The following is a 13,698-nucleotide window of genomic DNA, read 5'->3' as shown; positions in this document are numbered from 1 at the left end:
AGGAAGGAGAAGTGGAAGAGGTGGAAGCCCAGAGGAAGCTCAGGATTTCCCTTCTCAAGGGCACAGCCACCCCTGGCAGCTCAGAAAGCTCGTGCAACTACAAAGCAGCACTGCCTGTGACAACAGACTCCCAAACATAACAGCTGCCAGAGAACTTGAGACACATTCATGCACACTGAATAGAGAGACAAAAAGAAACCCAACATTTTCCAAGAGATCTAGATTGAATTTCATGAAGAACTGTATGGACAATAATGTTCCAGAAGATTTAACAGCAACAGTGCTACACAAAATAATGACTTTTGAGTATCTTAAAGCAACTATGATTTCTCATTTAAAATAACCCCCTGCATTTGAAAATGGAGAACTGAAATACTGGTTTTGCTAAAATAAAAAAACCTTCCAAGCCCTTCCCCCCAAAAACACAAACAACAAAAAAAACCCAAACACCCAAATCAAACACAAAACTCAATCAAAACCCAAGACTGTGGCAGTAACCCAATATTAGACACATATTAGCAACACTCTGCACTCTAACCTATGCCTACTATTAGGTTACTAAGGAGAGCAGGTGATGTTTATGCATTCTCAGTTACTCATGCTAACACCAGGCTCACTGCTAAGCACAGCACTGCACTTCTGGAGGGCAAAGATTGCACTCCTCCATTTCTGAAAAGATCCCCCACTGCCATGGGGATTCAGCTGATGCAAGACAGTCATGAGTATTAACAAATGAAATCTCATACAACAAACAGAAAAACCTCTTGAAAGTTATTTGAAATAATGAACTAGACCATGACACAAAAATGCAAACTTCAACACACAAGTAGGACAAAGCATACAAAATCATCCACTATAAGTTGCAAATATCTTTTTCTGAGGCACTCACACTCCATGTAGCACGCTTTTAGCTGGTCAGAATCCTGGACAGACTGTTCAGTATTTCCAGGTACCTTTTTCACCTTCTGGTGAATCTACAATCTAACTCCTTACCCTAAAGGCAGGATTTGCTCCATGTTCCAGTAAACACTTGACAGCTCCTGTGCATAGGTTAAATGCAGCAATATGCAAAGCTGTTCCAAAATCAAAATCACTACAGGTGGCATCCACATCTGCAATTAAACATCACACGTGAGGTATGCAAGTCTGTTACATGGACATTTCCCCCTACAGATTCCTTGAGAGGACATTCATTTTTACAGTTTATGTTAGCATTTACACAGACACACCATTATTTATGTACCAAATGCATATAAGAACTAATTCTACATGGATATCAACCTTATTTGCATCTGTTTATTCATACCACGAACCAACCTCTCACTGGAAGATGAGCAAGTACTTTCACTGATTTTTTAATACTGATGGCTTAACTGCAAAATTGCTGCTACTCAGGGTGCCCAATCTACTGTGCCAAGATTAACAAGTCAGTAACTTCAGGTTTGCAAGTAGATTAATTTTTTAATGTTTCAGACACATTTATTATTTATTGCTTCTAGGTGTCAAACATTAAAATGAGATGCATCTTCGACCAGTTGTTTTCCTTTGTGAGCAGGCAGTAGGGCAAGGGAAAACTGATTATACATCTGCTTTACACTGATTTAATTACTAATGGCCAAGAATGAAGTAAGAGCTGGTGATTGTTACAATTTCTTTGTTTTCAAAGAGTTGCACTCTGAAGGGTCTCACACTGATAGTTTGGAAAATGGAGCACTACATCTGACTGGAAATTATTTAGCACAATATGTATTTCCATCAGTTGCTCCCAATATATCTTTCAATCTGCTATGAAGTTATTACTGCTCTAGAAGATTGGAGTTTAAATGTCTGTTTAGGCTGAGGCTCCTCTCTTAAATTACACAAGAGAGATGTCATTTTGAGTCAGTTAGGTATAGCACTGTTAATTAAAAATGCCACCTGATTTAATATACAAGCACAAGACCACAAGTATTAGCAATCATGTTCCAATTTGAAATACCAGTGAGGAACATAAAACTTTCCACCTCAGGTCTGAAGAGTCTCCTCATATTTTCCAGTATCAATCTCCATCCCAAAAAACACTAGCCCTTCTCACAATGTCATAAACAAAGTATTTCCCAACTGCATTAACATCCTTATATAGTTACACTAAATAAACAAATAAAACATCAACAATATAGAAAATACACAGTTATATGTCTGTACAGACATGCTAAGTTCATACATACTAATAAAACTGACTCAATTTTATAAAGATCAAAGGTAACAAATTTCCAATCAGAATTTAACAGTTTTGCAATTGCCCTGATTGAACACAAACATGAAAAAATACTGCATTTACATGCCTCAATCATAATGAGAGCTACACATGCAGATGTACCCTTTATGTACCAAAGGTCAGAAGACATCACCAGTTTAAAACCAGCTAGAAGCTGAGGAGCTGTATACAGCCATTGAAACTTCTATGGGATACAGCCAAACATTTTCTGCACACACAGGAATCAATTTGCAGAAATACTGGTCAGTAGCATCAGCTACTGAGCCATCAACAGCTGCATCTACTCCTATTTTGAAAAACAACTGATGTATGGTTTGGTTTTTTGAGTTAGACTCTGTGACTTCCTCAGACTTGCAAGCTTCATGCTTAGATTTTCTGAACAGCTCTCTTACAGCTTCAATCTAAGTGGGCATAGTAGAGGTGACAGAAAGAAAGACAAATATCAAATGTTACCTGGTAACTAGCCCCAAACTATCTAGAGAAAAATAATATACAATTTTTGTATTTAAAACCCTTAAAAATCCAAGACCAAACTAGCTCTCTCCTGTAGCAACTGAGTAAATCTGTATGATGACTTTAACTACAGAGTGTCATAAAGAAAGCAGTTTAGCAGTAAATCAAAAGGAAACACCTGTGCTTCACAATGGGTGTCTCAGAGTCAGCACTCCACTGTCTTGAAAAGTTATTTTTATATTAACAACCATTTTTTCTCCAGTTCAGTATAGATCCATCCCAAAGCATGTTCACCTTCTACGTATGTTCTTCCTTCTCTGCAAACTGGCTGATGAAGTATGGAGCTAAAATTATTCTATTAATTCAGCCTATCCATTGTTTCCATGTCACAGGGCAAATAATTTTACATATTTCCTGAGATTAAAAATATCAGCTGCTTATCCAAGAATTGCCAACTGCCCAGTAACCAGAGTGGTTTCCTTGGAAATCTGAGCAGAGTCCCACCCCTTCTGTAGGAACTGCACAGGAGGAGAACACCAAATGCCAACAAGGTCTGAAAGGAGACTGCTGATGCAAATTATGGAAGCCAGGCTATTGAAATGTGATGTGAACTTAACTACTGTGCAGTCTGATTTTGTCTTTTGTTATCCACCCACACGTGTCACCTCCTAAGCAAGTCACACCAGCAGCAGCATTACTTAGCAATTACCTCCATGGAGATTCAAGATGTGGGAAGCAAGCCCTGGATACTCCAAAAGCCTACCAGCTTTTCAAACTGCTAAGACAGAGTCCCTAGATAAAAAAATCCTTTTGCAAACTAGCACAATCAGAAGGGTATTCAGTAGAACAAGTTCACATTTGTAAAATTTTAGTGACAAATTCACAATTGTACAATTTTAGTGATAAAGTTGCTTACTGGTTTTGCTGTCCTGACCAAATTAGAAACAAACAGTTCTGATCACAACCATTTCTGTATTTCCATGTGCATTAGTACAAATAGGGCTCCAACTACCAATCCTTCACAGTATCATTCCAAAAGGTGTTATCTATTTATGCCAAACACAAAAGTCAAATTGCTCCCTAAACAGGACCTTCTACTTAGCTGAGAAATGGGAAAAACAAGCACATCAAAATTGCCTCAGTCACAGGTTTGCCACATGAAATTGCCAAATCCCCACTACTCCTTTAACCTTCTCCCCACATGTCAAACATACTTCTCAATGTTTAAGCAACCTTAAAAACCACAAGATTTTACTAGAATAGTTGTATCTTTGGTTTTCTGCAAACATTCCCTTAGTTCTCAATAACTTAAGATTAACCTGTTTATTTTCCAGTCTATTTGAAACTTCTATGGTCTTGTACAAAGCTCAAGTAAGTTTAAAAACCAGCAATGGAAACAGTACAGTAAAGCACTAAAAATAGCTTAAAAGAAAAATGAACGAGTGAGGCTGAATAAAAGAAATTATTTATGTATAATGGATAAATGAACACCAGACTTACAGACCACAATACATCAGCTCAAGATCTACAAAATATGGACAACTACATGAAACAAAGGTCACAGTGCCTACCTTTTGGCTTTGCATTTTTCAAAATAACACTGATGAGTTCTGGAACATCAAAGTAGGCAGCATAGTGCAAGGCATTCATATTTGTCCAGCGGCTGCGCAAGCTGCTGTCAGCACCCAACTCAATCAGCTGTGTTGCAAATTTTACAGCAGTTTCAACATCACCTGCAGGGTAATTTTTGTGAAGAATGCATTAGTGATTTATTTATTTGACCTCAAAAAAAACACACATGCTTATGTGTAAAACAAAACATACATTAAGCCCTTCAAGCTCACAGCAGAACTATTACTATGCCCTTTTTTTAGGATTAGGATACAGAAATCTTTGGCCTTTATCATAAAGGGCTGAAATCTCTAGTGTATAATAACACTATCTGTTTTTCTCTAATGTAAGTACTGTGTCAACCAGCAAACCTAGGAGTTTTAGGATCTGGTAGGAGAAAAAGAATTGCACATCACAATTTGATGTTGAAGTTTATGTTAAAAGATGCGCCAACACCAGGGAAGATGACCTATGCCAGACTTTGCTCAAATTCAGAGCAGTGGGCTTGGGTCAACAAAAACATAGAAAAGTTAATAGGGGTGTTCAAACAGAGTTGAATGTGCTCTCATTTCCAGTATTTATGACCATAATAATGCAAACAAAGTTTATTGTTCTCTTCTGACATGAACAGGGTGAAAGAAACAAAACAAAAGGAACAGCTGGTCACCTAAATGTTCTGCTGTAAGAAAACTACAGCAAAAATTATAGCAAACTTGCAGCTTGCACCTCAGCCTGAAACTGCCTTTGCTACATGAAGCATCTATTTAAGCTGGTACTACTGTGTGTAATACCCATATCACTAACTCAGCTTGCTCCCCATGGCTACAGCTGCAGTTCTGCATCTTCCTCGCTCATGGCCACTAGAACAGAGAAAACCAAGCACAAGGAAAAAAAGAAAAATCTACTGCAAGGAAAAATCCTCTAAGTGTCAGTGGGATAAGCTTATGTGAGTCAATTAGGTTTTACATCTATAATGACTTTTTTTTTTTACTCACCAATGCCATGAGCCCCTGATTTGCAAGTGTAATGCAGGAGAGTCATATCAGTCAGTCCATCTCTGTCATTCACATTGCAACCCCTTTTAATGATCTGACAGGCAAGTAGAAAATGAGCACATTTTAGCTCTGGCATATCTCTGACATCACTACTGTTTCCAAAGTTATTGCAGATATACTGACTCCTGGATTCATTGCAATGGCTAGTAACAAAGAAGCCTGCCAGAAAAGCCTCTTAACTGCAGAACTGAGCAACATATACAAATGTAATAAATAGCATTATAATTAGCCCTCATTATTTACAGATTAAAAAAATCTTTATATTGCTCCTTATAACATATACTTCACATGCTAAAAAGTTAAGCAATTAACCGTGTGAGAAAATGATTTATGAACCTCTCCTCTTGTTCTTTGATCTCTCAACAATTGCCCAGCCCACTCCCACACAACCCCAACAAAAAGAAGCCCCCAGTTAGAATATGGTAGGGTTTATCGTCACTACACTTCCCCAGAAAAACCTGTAATCCAGAAGAAAAATAAGAAAGTGGGATAGAAATACTAGAAACACATTTTGTGCCTTGGAAAATCGCCCTTAAGGTCAGGCTTTAACAGTAACTTCATATATTTTTTGGGTTTGAGTTTGGTATTACTGCTAAGTAGGAAACTGAAACACCAAGGTGAAGGGTCTCAATACAGTTGCCTTGAGAGAAATATTGTTTATACCATCTATGCAAATGTACTGAATTTTATCCATCATCTCTCTTTTTCCAAATAAAATCTGACAACATGTGGAATACAAGGCATGATCAGTCACTACTTGTTAAAAGGCAGAAACTGCATTTATGATTAATTCTGCTTCGGAATGAACTGGTTTTATTCACTGTTAACACAGTGTTTAACACTGAGAGCACTCAAGGATCTTCATTTGCATCTCACCTCATTCCCAATAATATCAATATTCTGCTGGACCTGTGGAACCCACTGCCTCAAGATAGCAAACAATTCAGAAACTGATGTTTTGGGGTCAAAGAGTATTTCTTGGCATGCTGCATCATTGGGATCGAAGAAGGAAAACTCTGTTAGAAAAGAAAAGAGTCTTCATATAAAAAGATCTTGATGTTTAACATGCATCTAGTTTTTCAAACTCAGAGGCAAAGCACAGCAGAGAAGCAGAGAGAAAACATCTTCTTCTTCTTCCATCACAATTTACATGGAACATACTAAAATATAAACACAGTTTAATCACGAAGGCATTCTGTGACCTCTGCTATTTTCAGTATTTCATTAATGCATCAATCCCAGTTGGTGGCAGCTGCAGGAGACAAAAACCTTCAAAAATTATGACACCAAACCAAGACCAGGGGAAAAAAAAACCAAAACAACACTACTTTTAAAGATTTTAAGCCTCATTTTCTTTCAGGCAACCCAAACTGTAAGTGCATAAAACACCTTATTACAAAACTATATGTCACATTATTCATAGGGGTGTGTGTGTGCTTCTATATACACATCCTCTATTTTTCATCTGTGGAATTTCTTCCAGCTCTGGAGAATTCCATGAAATAATCTGGATAGCAATGGCTATGAGGAGAGGGACTGAAAGCACAGTCTCCTACCATCAGCAAATGAACCACGGCAAACACTGAACTTTTACCCCCCCTGCAGCCATCAGGGAGGTGCCTTTTAAACAGGTTTTGGATAAATGTACAATCAGCTCACATCCATCACAGATTCACGGCTCTCAGACAGGACAGACAGGTTAAGTAACACACACCATCACCCATCTGGGTGTGTGACATGGCATGAACCACTCCTGGGTGAATCATCCCAACCTTTCCCCAAAAACAGCATACCTGACTTCTAGATTGGATTAAAAGATAACAGCACGTACTGAGTTCTCTTCCTGGCTATTTAGAGTTCCTCAAACTCCATCACCTTGACTCAACAAGAATGGAAAAGAAGGGCAACTTTCACTGATATTTATCATTAATGTTTATTTCCACCTAGCATATAAAATAAAAACCAAACCATTTATCTCCCAGCACTACACAAAGTGTGCTTCTTCCCTACATCCAATGCATCAACACACATCTACTGATTTATCCACTAATATTTACCTTCCACATAAACCACAGCTGATCAACAGCTGAAACTATGAAGTAAACAGACAACTAGGCAACAAGATTAATGATCCTGCACAATTTTCACAGTTCTTACTCTACTAGGAAGTTTTCTAGCCACAAACCTGATCCAAATTATCTATCAGAGATCAACTCTTCCAATCAGCATGGTAGGGTGAAAATCTGAGACTGTATCAAGGATTAATAACAACCACCCTAAGTGCTTAACAGGTGATCAGCTGTAGTCTTTGCAAGTAAAGCAATGCTACAGAGAATCTGTAAAAGCAATGAATCCCATGAAAGAATGCCAATGGCATCTAGATGGCACCTCAAAATATTATTTTCTCCCCCTCTATCTTTCCCAAGTATTGATCACAGTGCCCAACTGCATTAAGGAAAAATAAATGCACTGAATGTAAAGACTGAGACTCTCTCTCTGCCATGGTTTAACCTCCTTTACCCAGATTCAGCAATGTTACTGTTACACAGGTGACAGCAATCTCCTATAAAAGGATTTTATTTTAATTTAATGAGTAGGCAGAAACGAGGTAGAACACATAGCAGTGAAATCATAGGGTTATTAGAAGATACCACAACAAAACAATGTTTAAAGAAGGCAAATGGAAACTTTAAGGGATAAGAAAGTAGAATGGAATAAATCATGCAGTACATAGAGCAGATGAGGAAGAAAGTGATGAGAACAGGGCTAAACCATGTAAAGACACACATGTACTGAAACATTTCATATGGAACATTTACATTCCAAACCTGAGCTAACTTATAAATTGGGTCTCGAGAATGCTGAGCCTGTCAAAGACAGAACATTGCAGGTATTTATTTATTCTTCCTGAATACAGCTGATTGCTCTAATCAATGCATGGGAAACACAGAGGTGGAAGGAGTGATTTTTGAAGTATATAGATGCTATTAATATCTTCTGCAACATTCAAAGGCATTATAATTGCAGCTATCAGTGAAGCTCCTTGCCTACAGTGACGTTTTAACACATTATATACTGTCAGAATTTTTATTATCATTTATTCATGTGAAGGCAGTTACTGAAGACAAACATCATTCTGACAACTGATCACTGATACTTGGTATAATTTTGTACCACTCACTTTACAGTCCTTACCACCACAAAAACATACACTTCCAACAGAAACATCTCCTTCTAGTACATCATTTACATACTAAAGCACAAGAAAAAGTGTAACTTTAGAGGTTTCAAATGTGGTGTAGATTAACTTCTCTTACTTACTCAGAGTTTACATTTTAACACAATATCCAATTCTACACTGACGTGAAAGTACAAATGTGATCACACGTGCACAGAACTGTACAAAGGAAAATAAATAATTTATAGCGTATGCAATAGGGAAAATGGAAAATTAAGCACGGGTCTTAATCTTTCATTTTATTTAAGAGAGAATCCATTTAATAAGAAAACTTCTCCCGGAAAGAAATAATTAAGAGTTGACAGCTTTCCTTAAAATTTATTATTCAAATTTACTCTCTACTGATCACAAATGCATTTTCTGTTTGAAGTACATACCACAATCTGAAGGCATTGGTGCTGCAGCAACAGAAAAAGTAACAGATGTTTCAGAGTTTGGGAATAAGAATCGTTCTCTTTCAATGAGGGAATCTCCTTCGAAGGAAGGTTCTGGGAGATCCTCTATGGTCATCTTCTAGAAAGCCACTTTAGGAGGAGAAATAAAAATCAATACATAACCTCATTGGAAATACTTGGGATTGGTTCTATCATAGACAGATATAACATGCAGTGAGACTAAAATCTTAAATTTGCAAACTGTTACTGCCATGACATTCTTACAAAGCGATATATGAACAAGGCTCACAGAGTATGGTGTCCGGGTTAGCCAACTTCTAGTTGTGACTTCCATCACTAAACTTGCACTTAACTCATGGAAAACATATTTCTCCCCAGTTTCCCAGCTGAGCAGCAAAGAAAATATTAATGCTCTATTAGCCAACACACACTGAGGATAAACGGATTAGTGTGTTTCACAGCTTTATGAAAACGTGAAGCATCAAGTACCTGCCCTCACACTGTGCATGCACATTCCCTCCCTTCACCATGAGCAAGGACATGCTGCCAGCTACTGCTGCCTCCTCTTTTTAAATTCTCAGCTCTTTCATCTTCCCACACACAGCTGCAGACAATCCATCACCGAGTGATTCACTCCTGGACTCACGGTTCCATATCAGCTCCTCTCCCAGCTCTGCTCCTGCCTGGTTTAAAATAGCACACTTACCACAGCCTTGGAACTTTCCCCCTCTTCTGCTGCTTCCAGGCACTTTCCCAGGCCTTCCAGCAATCTAGGAGAGAGAATCAAGACTAAAACACTGTCGAGTTATAGTGACAAGAATCAAGACTAAAACATTGTAGAGTTATAGTGACAAAAACTAGCCCAAGTTACATCCTAGTTACGGTTCCCAGGTTGAGATCAGAGGAAAGCTGGCTACCACTTGTAAGACAGTTTATTAGGCAAATTCATTAACAAATAACAAAAATATCATTCTTCTTAATAGAAACAGACATGATTGCACCATCAGAGGCTACATCTCACAGCTGAAAAATTTAAATTCTGCATCTTGAATGATCATTATTAAACACTTGGGGTAAAAGCAACATTTCTACTAAACAACCTACATTTTTATTGTGGAGATTGCTATAATACAGCGCTCTTTTCTCAGGAATTTGTTCAGCCAGTCTGCTTAAGAGAAAGAAGCCATGGAGCTTGAAGGAATGATTGTTTTTATTACATTTAATTTATACCCAAGTAAATATGAAAAACTAAAAGAAGATTTATTTTGGTTTTTGTATCTAACACACAACAAGCTGTATGAGTAGATTTAGTCTGATATTTCCCCAAATAAATGGGTCACACTGCTTGGGACCTCAGAATCTACATGATAATATAAAAAGCATTTAGCATTAGCAGATACTAATCTTTAAGTAAATAAATTAAAGCCTCCTCTTCTTGCCCATCATACACAGTTCACCTTGTGCTCAAGGTGGAAATAAAGCTCCACATGAAAAATGCTCATTTTCCTCCCAACTAGTTTATTTCCCTAGTCTTATACAGCTGTACAAATTCATGTTCTGGCATGAAGATCAAGGAGGAGGCCACTGGAAGGACAGGACTATTTTTTCCCACAGCATTATCAAATTGCATTGGCTTACGTGTTCTTTTATTCAACAAGGCCAAAAATATCTCTAATTATTTCAATTAGTATTTTCTTACAGTCAGGGAAATTTATGAGTTTACATTTCAATGGCTTAATAGCCATCATAAAGATGACAGCTTTCTTGTGTGAAGGACTAGAAAGTCCCTTAAGCTGCAAATACCTAATTAAATTGCTTTTGAAGGGCAACAGTGAAATAAATCTGCTACAATCTGGTATTTCTTCAGAGGCTGTGGCAAAACAAAACAAAGCTTTGTAAGACACATGAATCCCCAAGTTTCTCACAGGCAGCACCTCAGAGCTCTCACGAAATGCACAAAGGAACATGCAATATGCATGAGTATAAAAGACATATTAGCTGAGCCTCTTAAGCTGGAAAAGACACAAAAGAAATTAAAAGCTTTTTGCACAGCCCTACACTGAGGGAACAAAAGCAGCACAGTGAAAAGTAGCCAGGCCTGACTGAGCAGATGGTAACAGGAAAAGGTGAGATTTTGTGAAGTAGGACAACACAAGTTGTTGGAACTTGAAACCAACAGAAACATTTCAAAATGAATATAAGAAAGAGTGTTTATGGCACACAGGAAAGCAGACCAAACAGAACACAAACTGTGCAAGTAGCCAGGGCATCTTTAATTCTGCAGGGCCAGGGACAAGAACACCATCTGTGTTCTGCCAAAACAAAGCAGGCAGGGAAACAACCCGTGCTGTCAGGTAGGCAGCACCAAGTCCCAAGGGCTACAATGCAGATGCTGACCCAGCTCCAGAATGAATTTACATGCCAGCACCTCCAGTGGAAGTGTGCACACCCTCATGGCAGTGTGCACACCCTCACACTGTAGGGTTTTCATCTGGCTCTAGAACAGGGCACATGTCACCACCCAGCACTGACACACGATGTCAAGGTGACACTTTCTGCACCCACAGCCACCTCCAGGGGCTGCCAGCTCAGCTTTGAGAGCTTCCCAGCCAGCTAACACTACACACACAGCTGGAAAGGCAAAGGAAAAGGCTGAAAACTAATTCAAAGGCAGGGAAAAGGCATCCCCACGCCACCCTCATAATGAGTTCTGTGGTGAGCAAAACCGAAACAATACCCAAAACGTACTTCCCACCAAGATTCAGCTGGAAGGTCCTGGTGCAGTGGAATGGGAGGCCTTCCAAAAGAGCAGTGACTTTCCTGTATTAGTAAAAGAGTTTAGAGCAGAAACTATTAGAGAAATTACGTGAAAAAAGAGAGAATTTTTCTATTCACAGCATTGCCAAACTACCACTGAGCACAGCTTAGCACAGCAGAGAGTACCATACTTACTATTTGCCAGCCATATGGTCTTCCTACTGAATTATACCTGAAATTGAAAAAAGCAGAAATATCAGGAAAAAATCTTCAAAGAGTCATCAGATGCACATACCCTTTTGTTGACAAAACTGAACAGCAACAACAGGTTTCTTGATATCCACACATTACACAGGAATGCATGGTAGCACTGCAGATACATATAAAAAAGTTCCATAGATGAGGATCCAACTTTTTCATGTACTCTAGTTTGTAATTCGTGGTAAAGCACAAAGCTTTCCTGCAAGTGCTGTAAGAACTTGCAACTGCTAAAGCACTTCAAGCTATAACATACAGTTGTTCTGGGCTTTGATAGCTGAACCTGTCACAAATGTGATGCTATTTTTGACAACAACTATGTAAAATGGACTCCTTATCATGTACTTAGATAGGCTCAAGAAAAATTAAGTTCAGAGAACAAATTTCTTGCACATACACCACCACTTCAGAACATTTACAGCACAGGTGGTAGACATGCTATACACATGTAGGTAAACCCAAGATTTGGGTGGTGTGCAGGGCAGGTTTTGCAACACAGCAGTGTTTTTACAGATTCACTGAACTGTCAGGATTGGAAGGGATCTGAGGAAATCATCCATTCCAACCCCTCTGCCAGGGCAGGGTCACCTGGAGCAGGTGACACAGGAGCGTGTCCAGGTGGGCTCTGAATGTCTGCAGGGAGGGAGACTCCACAGCCCCCTGGGCAGCTGTGCCAGGGCTCTGCCACCCTCAGTGTAAAGAAATTCCTCCCCACGCTGAGGAGGAACTTCTTGTGTTTCAGTTTACAGACATTGCTCCTCATCCTCTGGGCACCACTGAACAGAGCCTGGCACCATCCCCTGGGCACCTGCCTTCGAGATATTTATATATGCACTAACGAGATCCCGCCTGTCTCCTCTCCGCACGGCACGGGCCCAGCTCCCGCAGTGTCTCCTCATAGGAAAGATGCTCCAGACCCTGCACCCTGTGACCTCCCCCGGACCGGCGCTTTGTGAAGCCGGGAGCCCAGGGAGGGAGCTCAGCTCCCGCACCCTCCAGGCCGGCTCTGCCCGCTCACAGCCCCCGGGCCACCTCCCCAGCACTCCGTGCTCTCCCAGAGCGCACCCCCGGAGCCGGGGGTCTCCGGTCTCCGCGGTGACACCGCCGGGCCGCGCCCGCCCTCGGTCCCTGCGCCGCAGCCGGGCGGGGGGAGCCAGGCCGGCCGCGGCCCGCCCGCTGCGGCGGTCCCTGCGCCGCCACCCCGCCCCCCGCCATGCGCCGAGCGAGGATGGGAAGCGTCAGGAGAGCGCTCGGAAAGCACCGGGAGAACACCGGGAAATCACCGGGAGAATCACCGGGAAATCACCGGGAGAGCGCCGGGAAGCGCCAGCCCCGCCCCAGCCCTACCTGCTCCCGGCCGAGAGCCCCGCGCCGCCCGGGCCCGCCCGCAGCCCAGGGAGCCCAGCGAGGCACAGGCCCCGCCCACCGCGGTCAAACCACGCCCCTTCCTACCCTTCCGGCCAATGGGCGGTCAGAGCGCCCCGCCCCTCCTTGCAGACCACGCCCCCGCGGCGGCCGGGCGGGAGCGGGAACGCGCGGCGGGAGCGGGAACGCGCGGCGGGAGCGGGAACGCGCGGCGGGAGCGGGAACGCGCGGCGGGAGCGGGAACGCGCGGCGGGAGCGGGAACGCGCGGCGGGAGCGGGAACGCGCGGCGGGAGCGGGAACGCGCGGCG

General features: G+C 41.2%; 1 protein-coding gene across 2 annotated transcripts in view; it reads right to left on the bottom strand.

Annotated features, from left to right (window-relative positions):
- CLIP4 (CAP-Gly domain containing linker protein family member 4) overlaps window positions 1-13,443 on the bottom strand; it is a 32,566-nt gene extending 19,123 nt beyond the window's left edge. Inside the window, exons 1-9 of one of the 2 annotated variants that reach the window (XM_036380101.1) lie at window positions 13,372-13,443; window positions 11,962-11,998; window positions 11,758-11,829; window positions 9,716-9,779; window positions 8,992-9,138; window positions 6,253-6,392; window positions 5,317-5,410; window positions 4,282-4,443; window positions 994-1,112 (exon numbers count right to left, since the gene is read on the bottom strand). In XM_036380101.1, the coding sequence (XP_036235994.1) occupies window positions 994-1,112; window positions 4,282-4,443; window positions 5,317-5,410; window positions 6,253-6,392; window positions 8,992-9,124 (648 nt within the window). In that variant the 5' untranslated portion in view covers window positions 9,125-9,138; window positions 9,716-9,779; window positions 11,758-11,829; window positions 11,962-11,998; window positions 13,372-13,443. The remainder of the gene's footprint in view (window positions 1-993; window positions 1,113-4,281; window positions 4,444-5,316; window positions 5,411-6,252; window positions 6,393-8,991; window positions 9,139-9,715; window positions 9,780-11,757; window positions 11,830-11,961; window positions 11,999-13,371) is intronic. The other variant, XM_036380103.1, reaches the window with a different exon arrangement.
- Between the last annotated feature and the right edge of the window lie 255 nt (window positions 13,444-13,698).

Source organism: Molothrus ater, chromosome 3 (genome assembly GCF_012460135.2).
Source record: "Molothrus ater isolate BHLD 08-10-18 breed brown headed cowbird chromosome 3, BPBGC_Mater_1.1, whole genome shotgun sequence".
Taxonomy (NCBI): Eukaryota; Metazoa; Chordata; class Aves; order Passeriformes; family Icteridae; genus Molothrus; species Molothrus ater.
The sequence above is the reverse complement of the archived record's forward strand: the minus strand, read 5'-3'. Positions and strand labels throughout refer to the sequence as shown.